This window comes from Argentina silus, assembly GCF_951799395.1.
Source record: "Argentina silus genome assembly, chromosome: 4".
Classification (NCBI taxonomy): domain Eukaryota; kingdom Metazoa; phylum Chordata; class Actinopteri; order Argentiniformes; family Argentinidae; genus Argentina; species Argentina silus.
Genome location: NC_139658.1, coordinates 11,053,790 through 11,069,398, shown reverse-complemented (window position 1 = coordinate 11,069,398; position 15,609 = coordinate 11,053,790). Strand labels below are relative to the sequence as shown.

The 15,609-nt window shown below is 41.2% G+C and overlaps 1 protein-coding gene across 1 annotated transcript; it reads left to right on the top strand.

Moving 5' to 3' along the window:
• The first annotated feature begins 8,520 nt into the window (after positions 1 to 8,520).
• Positions 8,521 to 14,421, top strand: LOC310803724 (myogenesis-regulating glycosidase-like). The gene is made up of 2 exons (XM_083668581.1): positions 8,521 to 9,027; positions 10,256 to 14,421. Exons 1-2 carry the CDS (start codon positions 8,762 to 8,764, stop codon positions 12,048 to 12,050), a joined length of 2,061 nt encoding a protein of 686 aa, XP_083524707.1. The 5' UTR covers positions 8,521 to 8,761; the 3' UTR covers positions 12,051 to 14,421.
• The last annotated feature ends 1,188 nt before the right edge of the window (positions 14,422 to 15,609 follow it).

Sequence of the window (15,609 nt, the reverse complement as noted above, 5' to 3'; positions counted from 1 at the left end):
TTACTGACGCCACCTGCTAAAGCATGAAATGCCACAGTCTACAAATAGAAGAGTCCTGATTGGGTGTCTTGAAACTTAGGATGAGATCGTATTGGTTAAGCAGGCTTTATGGCACCTATGTGACTTTGGATGATTTATTGGGAGAATCCTTCTCTGGTTTATTTAAGAGTGAATACTCAACCTGCGAGAGAGAACAGAGATAGGTGAAATGTTTTTTACTGGCAGTATAGAGAACCGTTTGAGAAGTATGTTGAGTTCAGGTGAACATCTCAAGGTCCTAATAAACACGTTCTTGACTTTTTACCTGTTGAGTGAGATATTGAACCTTTGTAAATGTGTCATCCCTTTCTCTATTTCGTGGAGTAATCAGTGACCTGACATGACTGAATAGGTGAATATTTGCATGACAGATCACTGCAAGGAAGGAGTGACAACGTGTTCAAAAAGGGCCACAAAGTTATCTTTCAGAGGGCATCCGTTTGTGTATCGGTTGGAAAAAGCTAGGGCCTGTTCAAGAGGTTGGAACGTTACAGACTATTCAAATTGAAACATCAAATTGAAACATCTTTTCTGTAGAACATTCAGATAGAACATCTGTTCTGTAGAACAGGTACAGGTACGGTATGAGTGTCTGTCATGCGAATTGGGGAGTCATGTCAGACATTTCTATCTGCAACGTTCTGAACACTTCCTCACTGAATACACCCTAATGTCTTCAGCGTTGGCAAGATGGCCATGATAGAGAGGACAACATTGTCTGCATCTTCAGAATGTATGAACAAGTATGTGTTGTTCTTGATGCATTGTTATGATTGAATGGGTAAGGTTTTGGTAGACTAAATTCTAGTCTAGACGTGTAGAAAATAAAAATTGCATCTATGGTTAGAAACCATATTTCAGTCACCTCTAGCATGGCGAGATACAATAGTGACTTCTGGTGCAGTAGTTTTGTCTATTATTCTTTTATTCAGCATTATTTTTCATTGTTTTTTGGACCTACAGTATTTTGGTTGAAACCTGTGCTCTGCTTTTCTTGTTATTTTTTGATTGTCTAAGAATAGTAGTCATTGTAGTTCAAGCTATTAGGTTATATTTTGAGAGACGTGACTTGATTCATTTGTTGCCATATGAAATAAAGACTCTTTACTCTTTAAGCCAACTGATCTTTTTGAGTAGGGACATTTACATAATTTTTTTAATTTGAGTTCCCTGCTTCATTATCACCTTTTTTCTAAGATATTGGGCCATGTTGTGTCAGCAAGCATTATGTAGACATAATGTTCACTTCAGACCTAATATTGGTATCCAATTATATCATTATAAATCATGTCAATATTATCAAAGCATTGAATTTAGATATCACATGTTCCCTTTGTCTCTCCATGAGATCTCTCAATTTATTTGTTGTCTAAATAAAACATCATAAGTTTTCAAAGATTGAATACTTTCCTATGAAATTATTGGGCTGCTTGTAGAAGAACTATCATGTGATCTCTATGAAAATATTCTTTATTAGTCAACAATTGCTTCCAGCTCGTAAACACACAAGTCTCACCGGAATACCAGGTCATCTATGATTCACAGGGTGAACATATTGCCTACTACTGTACTGTACATGGCAAGCTGGTGCTTAACTTTTTAGTATAAAAAACAACTGTGACAACATTGAACCTAAGATCAAAATGTCATTTGTGTAATTACAGAATGAACTGGGAAATAAAAAAAATAAAAAAAACTGATTATATCAGCTTATGTCTGTCCCATATACCATAGTGAAATCCATATAGCTGTACGTAACAACCAACCGATAACAACTCCTGACTTTTTCCTAGGTTAGCTAGCTACTTAGATAGCTATGCTAGTTATCAGATAAGACAGATATAACCAGCATGCTAGAGATCTTTACAGGTTCATAAATGTGAAAACATTTTTATTGTATAGAGAACACTGTGTGAGTGTGGACCAGGAAGCTTTAACTAAACACTTGTATCACCCATTAAGAGAAGAAGTGGATGTTTTGAAATGCATATGTTGAGAGGCAGTACCATGTTGTGGTGTTAGGAATACAGGCCTCACAGATAAAAATGTTTTGATAAAGGTCATAAACCGAAACGTCAACACAATAAATAAGCAGAGGTAACAATCGTGTGTGCAGGAGTATTCATTTTTTACATACCTTTTCTTCCTAAACTCATCATCACTCAACATAGTTTACAGCTATGCAACTTGTAAAATACAGCATTTCAAACATGACACACAGTTTGCCTTTGAATACGACTTTAATGAAAGACAATTGAAACGGCAAGTGAAGTTATAGTGATAGTATGCAGGGTAGTTATTGTGGTAGTAAGTTCGGGATAGTTGTGGATTTCCAGAATTGTCTCTGTGTTGAAATATCTGAAAAAGAAAAATTGTCTTATCATTTGTATAGATAAAATCTAAATTACTTTGAGGTGATTTGAGAAGCCAAAAGGATCATGCTTAGAAAGCACTGTAAGCAGATAATGGAGGGCATACCTGTATTTTGTTTCCCTTTATGGAAAGCCCTCTCCATGCTCTCTCTTGCAAACTCCAGGTTCGCCGCCATTACTCTTTTCTTTTCAGTATTTTCCCTCTCTCTTTCCATTTCTGTCTTCATCCTCTTCACGACATCTTCTGTAATCTTTCTCATCAACTCTTTCACTTCACTCTCCCTCCTTTCCACCATATTCTTTATCACATCCATCTCTTCTCTCACGTGTTTAACATCGCATTCTTTCTCCTCCAGGATTCTCTCCATCTCTTCGACTCTCTTCATTGCCTCCAACTCCTTTCTCATCCATTCAATACCCTTTTCTTCCTCCTTCTCACTCCTGTCTCTCTCTCTCTCCTCCTCTGCCCATTTCATCACCTCCATCCTCTCTTTCACTTGTTTCACCTCCCTTTCTTTCTCCTCCAGGATTCTCTCCATCTCTCTGTCCATCTCTTCTACTCTCTTCATACCCGCCTCCATCTCCTTTCTCATCCATTCAATATCCTTTTCTTTGTCCTTTTCAATCTTCTCCTTCTCTCTCTCCATCTCTGTCTTCATCCTCTTCACGACATCTTCTGTAATCTTTCCCATCTCCTCTTTCACCTCCCTCTCCCTCCTTTCCACCATATTCTTTATCATCACATCCATCTCTTCTCTCACGCGTTTAACGTCGCATTCTTTCTCCTCCAGGATTTTCTCCTTCTCTCTCTCCACCTCCTCTACTCTCTTCATCGCCTCCAACTCCTTTCTCACCCATTCAATATGCTTTTCTTTCTCCTTCTCATTCCTGTCTTTTTCTCTCTCCTCCTCTGCCCATTTCATCACCTCCATCCTCTCTTTCACTTGTTTCACCTCCATTTCTTTCTCCTCTAGGATTCTCTCCATCTCTCTGTTGACCTCTTCTACCCTTCTCTTCATCACCTCCATCTCCTTTCTCATCCATTCGTTCTCCTTCTCAATCTTCCCCCTCTCTCTCTCCAACTCTGTTGTCTTGATTTTTTGAAGCTCCTCTCTCAGTGTTTCGGTCTCCTTCTCACTCATCTTTAATCTCTCTTCGCTCTTCTTTACCTCCTTCTCTCTCTCCTGCACCACCCTCTCTCCCTCCTCCACCTCGTTCTCTCTCCTCTTCATCTCATTTCTTTCTCTTTCCATCTCCCTCTGGAAAGTCTCCTCCATCTCCTTTGTCACTTTCTCCACCTCCTCCACCTCTTTCGCCTTTATTTCCAACTGGACAATCCTCTCCTCCAAATCCTTTTTGTTATTTTCCTGTGTTTTTTGAATGCGACTGAGTATTGCATTGCATTCATTCACTTTCTCAGTGTCTCTATCCAACACTTTCCTCTTCCTCTCCATATCATCCTTAAGATGGTTGACTATGTTCCTCTTCTTCTCCACCATTTCTCTGTCCTTGTCCACCGTTTCTCTGTCCTTGTCCACCCTCTCTCTCTCCTCCTTCAGCCTCTCCTTCTCTGCATCGGTGTGCTCCTTCACCTTATGTAGAAGGTTTTGGGCTCCCTCCACCTCTTCCGCTCTCTCCTCCATCTCCCTCCTCCAACCCTCCTTCTCTTCCTTTCTTTCTTTAGCCACTCTGGCCCTCTCTCTTGTGTGCCTGGCCCGTCTTGTTGTCCTCTGTGGGAGTGGGGTGTAGGCTGCCTCCATCATCAGGGCAGCCTGATCCTCTTTACACTCCTGTGGACATACAGTGAACACACTACAGGTGCAGTCTTGAGAATGTCTCTATGAATGTATTTGTCTTTTCTGAGTATAAAACCATTCAGTTGTCTCCAGTGATCTTTACATATTGTCTATGTTTAGCCATTCTGAATGGGGTGAGTGGGCAGTTATCAAATACAGTAGCATAGTGCTTTGAAACTCCCTGATGGAGATGACAGACACAATGACAGATAGGGAAACATCAGGAAATATGATTGCGTTAGATAACCGGCTTCCCTCGCAAAGAGATTGCGGTACCTCACAATGTTCCCTCTCAAGAATAGGCTGTTGCGTTCCCAATTTCCCAAAAGGGGCTCTCTAGTTTTGCCTTTAAAAAAGGCCTACATGTACCTTTTATTCAACATATCCGATACAATTTATGTTGCAAATCATGTAGACCTGTACAGTAAGTAATTGTAGGCCCTTTGCAAAGTCAACTGTCCTGTCGATTAAGACCTATTAGTGCCAACTATGTTTGGTTATATTTTAGATAGGGCCTACCTGAAAACATCAAATTAACCATTTTGATATCGTTCTTCGCTAGTCCCTCCTCTATAGGTTATTTGCGTTTGTCAAGCTAAAAAGAGGAGCTGTCTCGTTTTAACGTTGATCTTTAAAATGCAGCCACATTTGCAGCCACATTTCTCTCTGTTACAACGATAGAGCTCGTCCCTTTTCACTTTTTAGGCTGTTACGCTGCTCTTTCATTGACAAACAGCTGTTTTTGGAATTGCGAGCTCACCGAAATTACCGCGATTTGACTTGATGTTGGGATCAAACTGTCTGCCGCGTCGGATGAATTACTTCCCAGCGATCTAACAAGAAAGAGTAGCCAATTAAGGGTATTTTTTGCAGTAGGCCTAGGTTCTGATTGCGGGGGAAATGTTTCTTTGAATTGTAGGCTACTTTGACTGGACGATACCATACGAATACAAACAAGAGTACAGTAAACATGTTGTCACCACGGATGATGTAGCTTATTTGATTCATTTTCAGTCCTGCTTCTTACAGCTTTGCGTTTACTTGAAGGCAGTTCACGGACTTGAGGTAGGCTGAAAATATACAGGAGCTTGTAGGCCTAGTGCTTATTTGATTAAGGCAGGGGGGATCTGCGCGAAGCCCACACACCGTGTCGCTCAACGGCCCCGCAGCCCACAGATCGACCGGCCCACCAGCAGCCATGGCACAGCCCTTTACACAACATTTAGGCAGCATCCCCTCTCGAAATATACATCCTACGTCCCTGGACATTTGGGCCAAGTATTGGGGCAATTTAATGTAATGTATTCCCGTTCATTTAAACTAACATAGAGCAAGGCAAACTCACCTGCGGCGGGTCCCACCAGTTTTTCTCCATTGTGTTGAATTGTAATTGAATATATTTCCACTTTTAGATTCAATTCGAATTCCACTAATGAGCGTACCACATTACAAATCAGCAAAGGCTATTTGACAACAACTGGTGGTTCAAGTGGCCAAAGTGACTTTTACATTAATTTACGTCATTGTTAGCAGCGTCGTCAAGACAACAGCATTATGATGCAGGAGATATTTTTTTGATTGCAAAAAGTGAATCATTACAATGACCAAGGTTTATGGACTGGTTTATTGACTGGTTTTCTCACAACAAAGGACTCCCTTCACAGGAGAGCTTGTTTCATGCAATCCTTGGAAAGATCCATGCGATTTTTCTGACAAACAAAACAACCCATGTTTCATGAATATGACTCGTTCTTCTCTATAAAGATAATAATGGCGCAGGCCTAATTGAAATAGGCAGCGTTTCTCACTTTGTCGATACTTTAGAGATGCTCATGTTGTTTCTTGGGAAATATACATCGTTGGGATTAATCTTGATCATATTATTAATTAATAGACAAAACACAGACATAGATATAGGTATATAGATCAGTGGTAGGGGCTAGGCGTCGTTTCTGGACATGGCCCTCCATTGTCTCAAGTAGTAAACTATATAAAAACATTGCAAGATTATTTGTATGTTCGTAGTGTATAACCTTAAAAACAGTTGTTACAACTTTATGATGACTCCACGATTTCTCAAGTTGTACTTCACGTTGGAATTGACGATCATCTGCTTTCACACTTGTTAGTGAACTACATTTCCCATGCATCTCTTCAAGGAGTCTTGTTTTTGGTTAGATGCGGTACGCTATTCCCATGCAACAGGATACCCCCCCTTCTGTGCGCATACGGAACGGTGCCAGCCAAGTTGAGAGTGGAGCGAAGACAGCCTGACTGCCCTGAACGGTCAGTATTTTAGTACACTATTTCATAGATCAGTTTTAAGTAAATATAGTTGTGTGTACGTGTGATATTTGCAGATTTAATGACCAGTGAACCACAATAGTGTTGTGCTCGTCTCTATCCCCGCTTTCGCAGACCCGACCGTTGCGCATAACGGCGAGTCACTGGAAAGCTGTCTTTCCACGCCGTGGGTGTTATAAAGTTGTGAATGAAATAGCAGATGTTAAAGAGGAATGTTTTCGTCCATGCCGTATTTAGTGAGTAGACACTAAAGCGGTTGAATAGTGATATTTGCGCACGTATCTCATCTAAACTTTTTTTGTCCTTTGTTTCCTCCAAAAACTGATCAGCTACACATTCGTCTGATACCTTGTTTTTAAGTGTCAATAATATTAGAGTGAGGTTTAACATCCTGCATATAGAAATGTAGTATCGGAAGTATAAGCAGCCTTACAGTCATTTTGATTTCGATACATGACAAAGTCTCCGCCTCTATCTGTCCATAGGACTTGAATAAGAGGAGGATGCTATCTGGCTAGAAGGGCAACATAAAAGCTTGATTGTTTGTGGCAATTCATGTGATTCAAAGAATACCACCAACTACATTAGAGGATGCTCAGTGTTGACTGACCCAGATAACCGTCACTATCACATGGTTTGGTATGACCCTATTAATAACAGTGACCAAAGCATGTATCTCTCTCTATCTCCCTATCTTCTACACAGACTCAGCACTTTGTCTTTATTTCACACAGACAATTGCATGATAGTGCTGATAACAAATTAGCTGAAATGGCAACTAGCGACCTTCACACACCATTTAAATGAAAGTGTGATGTTGAGTAAATGCAGCTTTTTACCAAAACACCTTTGGTAACATCTATATTATAATTGTGCTCTTTCTCTTTGTTCTGTGCTTTCATGTCATGTCTAGCAACCTTTAGCTGTAAAACCCATTGCTTACTCTTCAAGGTTGGTTAATGCTCCTGTTGTGGGGAAAATCCACAGCAAGGCTGGTTGAACACATAGTTAGACCATTAGATTACTAATTAACTACAAGCATCCTTTATTATTATTGACCCCCAGCAGCCGAGGCAGGTGGTGAAAGCCCAGAGCAGTTAGGGAAAAGCAAGCAGGGAGTTTCAGGGAGAAGCAGAGAACATTACTCCCTGGGCCTGCCTCTTACTGTAAATCAAATTTCTCTCCTGATTTGCGTCAATAACTAACATCACCCTTGTAATTACCCAGAACCACCATGTCTGATTTGCATTGGCCTAGCTTGAAGGACCATTGAGTTTTGCCTGTGTGCGTGTGTGTGTGTGTGTGTGTGTGTGTGTGTGTGTGTGTGTGTGTGTTTGTTTGTTTGTTTGTTTGTTTTGTGTGTTCAAAGATGAGTCAGCACACTTCCAAGCTCTATCTACCCCTGGTTTGATTTTTCCTACCTACTTCCATGGCTGTGTTGTTGATTGGGTTACGAAACTCCCTTAAGTTGCACGCTAGAGTGAACAAGGGGAGCCTTAATATTGATGTGACATGTTTTGTATGTGCGCCTCTCCTTTGCTTTGGTAGAGCTTTGGATCAAAAGGCCTGAATTCTCACTGCTGCCCACTTGAGAAAACAACCTGCTTGCATACAAATGTGTCTGGACTGTAGCTTTGTGTTTTAACCAGATAAACACCTTAGGATGGATGCAGCATGAATCCTATAATTATTGTTGCCTTTTTCATAGACAAATCTATGAAGTTAGCTCCTAATGCAATGGCTTGGGACAAAGGGACTTTTATGAATGAATGCACTAACATGATACATGTAGATATTCAAAGAAAGTAAAATAAAATAAAGCCTTTGAATTTGCACTGATGAATAGCACTGCGCTTAAAGGCAGTTTATACTTATCCAATATGCACTATTTTAGGATGCAACTATTTGACTTCACGCCATGGATTTCATTAGAGCTGATTCTCTTTTTGGGGTAACCCTTTTCTCTGTATTTTTCTTCAGGCAGGTTAACAGGTGAAAAGAGCGGGGACAGAGAGCTTCGTCGACTGAGAGACACAGAAAAGCAGATACATTCCCTGGATAGTCTCCATGGATGGTCATGCCTGCTAGAAATCTTTGTATACACACATACAAAAGTAACTGTGTACTTTCTTGCGTTGTGGTTGACCACAGGTCACTTAGGAGGCGCTTGCTTTTCTTTACAGACATTTTCATCAAGTGAAGGAGTGGCTTTTACAACCCATTTCATTGGACGGTTGAACAAAAACGATCATGTACCAGGTGGTGCCAGGAGGTGCTGGGGGTACAATTACCAATGCTACACCCATCAAGCAGAAACTGACCAGGGACACTCGGCCCCTAGTAATAGCTGGTGTCCTGGGCTTGGTGCTGGTGATTGCTGCAGTGACTGCATGGTGCTATTACATTGCCTCGCTGCGCAAGGCTGAACTGCTGAAGACAGAGCTGTTGGATCTCAACAAGGATGGCTACATCATTCGCAACCAGGCGGGGGCTATCGTCTTCAGGATGGCTTTCAGGTTTGTGTTCTTGTCAGGGCCCGAAGCTTATTTTAAAATGTGGTTGCCACTGAGGGCTACCTGGTATCAGGCATTGGCTGTTGCCTTCAGAAAGAAAACAGCAGGGCGAAATACAGTATACGTTTCTTGAACACAGATGATGGCATGTTCTAGACTAATTCACCTACAATGGAAGCTCCATTTAAGTTTATGGGCTCCAATTTGCTTCCTCTAAACAGTGGTGGGCAGGGCAAAAACCATGTGCAAAGACTGTTTTGGCAATTTGGTGTCACATCTAGGTCTGTCTGCTCCGACCAACACAAACTTTACACCAATATCGGCGGAGCAGTAAATGGGAGTGTTTGGAGGACTTGTCAAAGGGAGTGGGAAAATTTGCCATTCCACTTTGAATTATTAACAATAGGTGAATCATAACAGGCACAGCAGTGGTTGGGGATAATACCACCATCCTCTACAATATGTGAAGTAGGCCTAGTGTATTCTCGCATGACTAAACTCTGTGGGCTGTATTCCCTAAAACCTCGAATGACCAATGCCTCCGCTGTGCCAATTACTACCTCTGAATAATGAAATCGTGCAACCATTCATGTCTTTGATAGGCTATAAATTCAAATAGGAGAATATCTTAAACATTGTAATGTAGATTATAGAAAAATATGCTTACCTACTTCATAGAAAATATGTTTGGAGAGCCTTTACGCACAAATTAAAAAGATGGTTGTTAGAATCATCCTGAAAGTTATCAAATTTCACTTCTTCAAACCATGGTAATATTGGGAGGGGAGAATAATATAAACTAGCATACAATAAGCATATGTAATTCTACCCCCCACACAGCACTGATCATTGGAACTGTGATCATTGGAAAATCAAGGCGAAATCAGCCAGCGGAGTCCTTCTTTAATCATCACATGAAAAACTAAATTACAGTAGCTCTCAACTAGTATCTTTTAAAATTAGCCCACAATATGGTCCCAAAATATAATTATTTTGTGCAACAGAGTTTCATAGATATCTAAATAGCAAACTTAAGTTAACTTCCCTGAACAGACTATGAGAGTTTTTCAGGAAGTAAATCTGAGCTTGCTACTAGGATATATAAGGTTTGTATATACAAAGTTAGGATGTTTTGTGGCCATTTCAGTGGTCAGCTGACAAGAAATAAATGTAGCTTTCATTAAGTATAGCAGACACAATCAAACGTATATATTCTTGTTGTAAATGGCAGGTCCGGGACCTTGGATTTAGACTCCTGTTCCAAGGAGGGGGAGATCTTGAGTTGTGACCGCTCCAGTGATGGGAAACTCAACTTCTTCATCGAGACGGTGCGTCCCAAGGACACAGTCCAGTGCTATCGTGTGCGTTGGGAAGAACTGGTTCCCGACCGGCCTGTGGAGCATGCCATGACCTACAATGTCTCACATTGGTATGGTGGTGCGGAGACCGCCATTCAGCACTGGCCCATCACCCTCTCTGGACAGCAGGCCCCTAAGCCCTTTGTCACCAGTGACATCGTCTCTAACCGAAGCGGTTTTGGGGGTATCTTGGAGCGCTACTGGCTCTCGTCCAACGCTACAGCCATCAAGATCAATGACTCTGTGCCTTTTCATCTGGGCTGGAATGACACAGAGAAGACCATGTACTTCCAAGCTCGGTACCAGGATAGCCCATACAAGCCAACCCCTGGGGAGGCACCTTGTGCTGAACTTAGCTACAGAGTGTGTGTGGGCTTAGACGTCACGTCCATCCATAAGTACATGGTCCGCAGATACTTCAACAAGCCCAACAAGGTGCCTTCCAAAGACATGTTCCACCATCCCAGCTGGTCCACGTGGGCAATACACAAGACTGACATCGACCAGGAGAAACTATTGGAGTATGCAGCTAACATCCGCAAGTATGGCTTCAACTGTAGCCACCTAGAGCTGGACGACCGCTATACACACCGCTATGGGGAATTTAACTTTGACACCACTAAGTTCCCCAATGCTTCGGCCATGTTCCAGAAGCTCAAAGCAGACGGCTTTCTGGTTTCCCTCTGGATGCACCCCTTTGTCAACTATGACTCTGAGAATTTCCACACCTGCGTGGAAAGAGGGCTGTTTGTCCGAGAGCCGACTGGCCAATTGCCTGCTTTAGTGCGCTGGTGGAACGGCATCGGTGGCATTCTGGACTTTACCAACCCAGAGACCTGCGATTGGTTTGCCTCCCACTTGCAGTCATTACAGTCTGAGTATGGGGTGTCTTCTTTCAAGTTCGATGCAGGTGAGACCAGCTACCTGCCTTGGAAGTTCAGCACAAGGACTCCCCTTCGCGACCCAAGCACCTTCACCCGCCGCTACACCGAAATGGCCATTCCCTTCAATAAGCGGGCTGAGCTGCGTTCTGGCTACCAATCCCAGAACATCTCCTGCTTCTTCAGACCTAGTGACCGGGACTCTGTGTGGGGCTACGAGCTTGGCCTTAAGTCCCTTATTCCTACGGTACTCACCATCAGCATTCTCGGCTACCAGTTTATCCTACCAGACATGATCGGCGGTAATGCCAATATAAACCGCACTGATGGATCTGGGACTTTACCAGACCGTGAGCTCTACATCCGCTGGCTGGAGTTGGCAGCTTTTATGCCCTCCATGCAGTTCTCCATCCCTCCCTGGAAGTATGATATGAAGGTGGTGGAGATCGCCCGGAAGTTCACAGAGCTCCACGAGAGCATAGTGGCCCCACGGGTTCTGGAGCTGGCTGGGGAGGTGCTGGGCACGGGGGACCCTATCATACGCCCCTTGTGGTGGATCGCCACTGGCGACGAGACAGCTTATAAGATCGATTCTCAGTTCCTGATTGGGGATGACCTCATGGTGGCGCCAGTGTTGGAGCCTGGAAAGCAGGAGCGGGACATCTACCTCCCAGCAGGCCACTGGCGAAGCTACAAGAAAGAACGATTTGATATCAAGGAGCCTCTGCACCTTACTGACTACCCTGTGGACCTTGATGATATTGCTTACTTCATCTGGATTTCGTGAAGAGAATGCAGGGCTGGACAGCTTTGCACAGATCAGTGGAAAAAAATCCTATTGAATGTATTTGAATTTCAGGCCCTGAGGCAACAAATGTAAAAATTGTGCAGTAGGTTGTAGACTTTCTGTAGGCACTATTTCTAACATTTTTTATTGTGGTCTTATTTTAAACTTTGCTCATATGTAAGGCCTGGAGAAATTCTTGACTTTTTTCTTTTTTCTAACCCTAACTCCAGCACCAAGAAGCTGATATAGCACCTTCTCAAAACGATGCTTTTATAATGATGTATACACCACACACACACACACACACACACAAAGAAGGGAATGTGTATGCCTAAACAGTTTTTACTTTTTTAATTGTAAAACAATACCATGTATATTCACATTTCATAGTTTTGTAATTTAGTTTTGCTTTAGTTCTCGTGTTAACTGAACTATTTTTACTGTATGCTATTATTTGGTTTCCAGCACAGTGCTGAGTGCACCAGCCCAGAGGAGAAAAAAAACAAAAACATAATCTACCAGGTCAAAGTAGTGCCACACATGTGCAGTGTGTGTGAGCATTTGAAGCTTAAATACTTGTCCTAGCCAAGTCGTATGTGACAAACTATCCATTTCCTCCCTGTCACTCTAGTAATGTCATCAAATAACCGCATCCATCCTTAAACTTATTTCTGTAAACATGGTAGAGTACATGCACATTTGTATTGGTTTACTTGTTGTTCTCGTTCAAGTGCACTGCTCAACATGAAATCTGTATCAGTATCAGTCATAAGCTACAGTAGCATAATTTAGCCATAACTGCAATGCTTATTTATAGTTCTTACACAGCCTTAAGGCCAGACAGCCAGGATTATTTCTGTCTTGGACTATTCCTCTACAAGAGTGTGTGGTCTTAAAAGGCTCTCTTGGGAACGAGGTGTTCTCTGCTTTTGTAAATTCAAAACAAAAACATCAAAATGCTGACACAGACATGTTTTTATCACTGTGTGTTTTCTTCACTCATGACAAGATGTTGTTACCTGTACAGTGTACAAAATCTTTAGAAAGCAGTAGCAATGTACTGTTGTTTGAGATGAACATACCTGATAAAAGCATTACTTTAAATACTTTACTATGATTTGGTTGCCAAGCCCAAAGTGACATTGATGTGTGGTGTTTCTCCACAAAAGAAAACAATTTTGCACTCTTTTCAAAAAATGCAGCATGCAAAACGCCACTGCACCATTGAAAACAATGGAGAAAAAGCATATTTGAAAACCATGTTACGAGTGATCCCCTACTTCCCTAGAACACGTTGATGGGCCCTTAGATTGTATTAGATTGTTGTCACATGCAGGTGTTCTTGTGAAGGTCACCTAAATAAAGTGAAGTTGGAGGAATAGCTGTGGTCATATTGGGTAGAAGCATGTTAAAGGCCCACATTAGTCAGTTTGACTTTTTCTAGCTGATACAGTATATGACATCCTGGTCTGTTTAGCATTCAAATCTTCTTGTAGGAGGATGGGTTTGGGGATGCCTTAGTTTTAAAATATACTTCAATGTACTTAATTATTTTAGAATTTAAATGTTTAATGTTTTAAGTTTTAATGTTATGCATTGCCTGCATCATTTACAGTATATATCAAATCAAATCAAGCTTTATTTATATAGCACATGTCATACACTGATGCAATACAATGCGCTTTACAGGAAAAGATTGAGGCTACAGAAACATATGCTAGATTCAATACCTTTATGAAACAACTGAAGATAAGCTATCTTGAAAACACCGGACAATGTTCTTACTTACGAACTTACTTATTTACTTACTTACTTCATAAGTAATCATTTTTTGTTTCTTTTTAAACACTTTCCTTTTCATTTGAGTTGTTTTAAGGTAATGCACAATGTTGCATTTCGAGGATCACAAGCTCTGTTGAATATTGTATAGCTGCTCTTGATAACACCTGTATACTTTGAAGTATTTAATGCTCCTTACTTCAGATATAGTGTGCAGGCTACGATTGTTGTTCTTTTCGTAGACTTAGTACTGCACATGCAGTGGCATGAACCTAGAGCTTGGCTAGTCATGGAACTTAATTCATTGCTCCCATTGCCTTTCATTGTGAAGTTAAAAGCTCATGCTTCCTTGTTATTGTGAACAGTAATAACTTCAATATACTCTCTATTTACTGGAACATTGTATCATTGATTTTACATAGCTTTCATCCTCGACACAGCCTGTAATATGTGTTACGATACAACAAAAATGTATAATGATAATATTACATTTATTTGTTTTATCAGTTAATGTTTAAAAAATGTATAATGTTTTGATCTTGTTATGCTCACTTGCTTGCCAAATGTGCAATATTAAAATGAATTGTTGCAAACAGGGTCCATAGATACGTATTGAGTAGTATTAGTACTGTACTGTGATAATCTTTGACAACAGAAATTAATCTGTACCTTACTCTCAACCCCCCAGACAACACACAAACACATGTATTTGAGGAGCCCATGGTCAGCAGATGGTATCCGGGAACTGTAACCAGCAGTCTACCTGTAATCCTCCAGTCCACCGTTTTTTGCTGTCAGACTGGGACCTTTTGGCTACTGGTCCGTCTCTAATCTCCACATGATCTATCACCCCATATTAATGTTATCCAATCTAAATCATTAACCTTGTAACCTCTTCCAACCTCATATGAATCAGCAAGTCGAAAAAGTATGTTTGTCAAGGGTACCCCATTGAAGTAAATTCACTTTGAGAGACAACTTTTGGGCTCTTTGGTGCCCAGCTCATGGTGCCCATCTCAAGTGATGAGGCAATTCTATAGTTTACATGGAGGCTTCCCTCAGATCAATAAATCATTTAGTAGTTTGGAGCTAGAGAACAGTGTGTGATAAAGGGGCCGGTGGATGGATACAGCATTAAGGAAAAAACAACTTAGATAAACAAGATTGTATTGAATTGATTACTTTCTTTTGCTCCTCTAAATTACGGAAAACAATGTGGTTGTGGGTCCAAAGAGCGCGCTCCATTTACGACTGCAATGGTCTCGCCTCGCCTCGCCTGATTGGGAGTAGTAGTTACTGCAGTCCACACCACCATACCTGCCCTGGAGCTGCTCCACTTGGTTGGTCAATGACTCCTATCTCTGTGAAATTGATCTAGACTCCCTGTACTGGGGAGACAAACACACATCGATTAGCTGCCTAAATGCTCCAGGAAATCAATACTATTTGTAAGTTTGCTTTCTGCAATGATATTGTTTTGCTTAGTTAATTATTTAACAGTCAAGAGATATAGAAGATAGACTAGCAATCATATTTTTTTCATCAGGGTGCTGGGAGAAGAATGAAAGATGCAAGTTTCTCTAAAAGAGAGTCTCAAGAGGCAGCATGTAACAAAAAAGGGTGAATCGATATTTAATGTGAAGGCAATACCATAGCCCTCACTAAAAAAGGGGAAAAAACCCATTTAGCTTGAAATGTGTGAAATACAGGTAACTATTCTATAATTAATACTGTAACATTGAGGGCAAAAAAGCAACTGGACAACTGTACAACATAAATG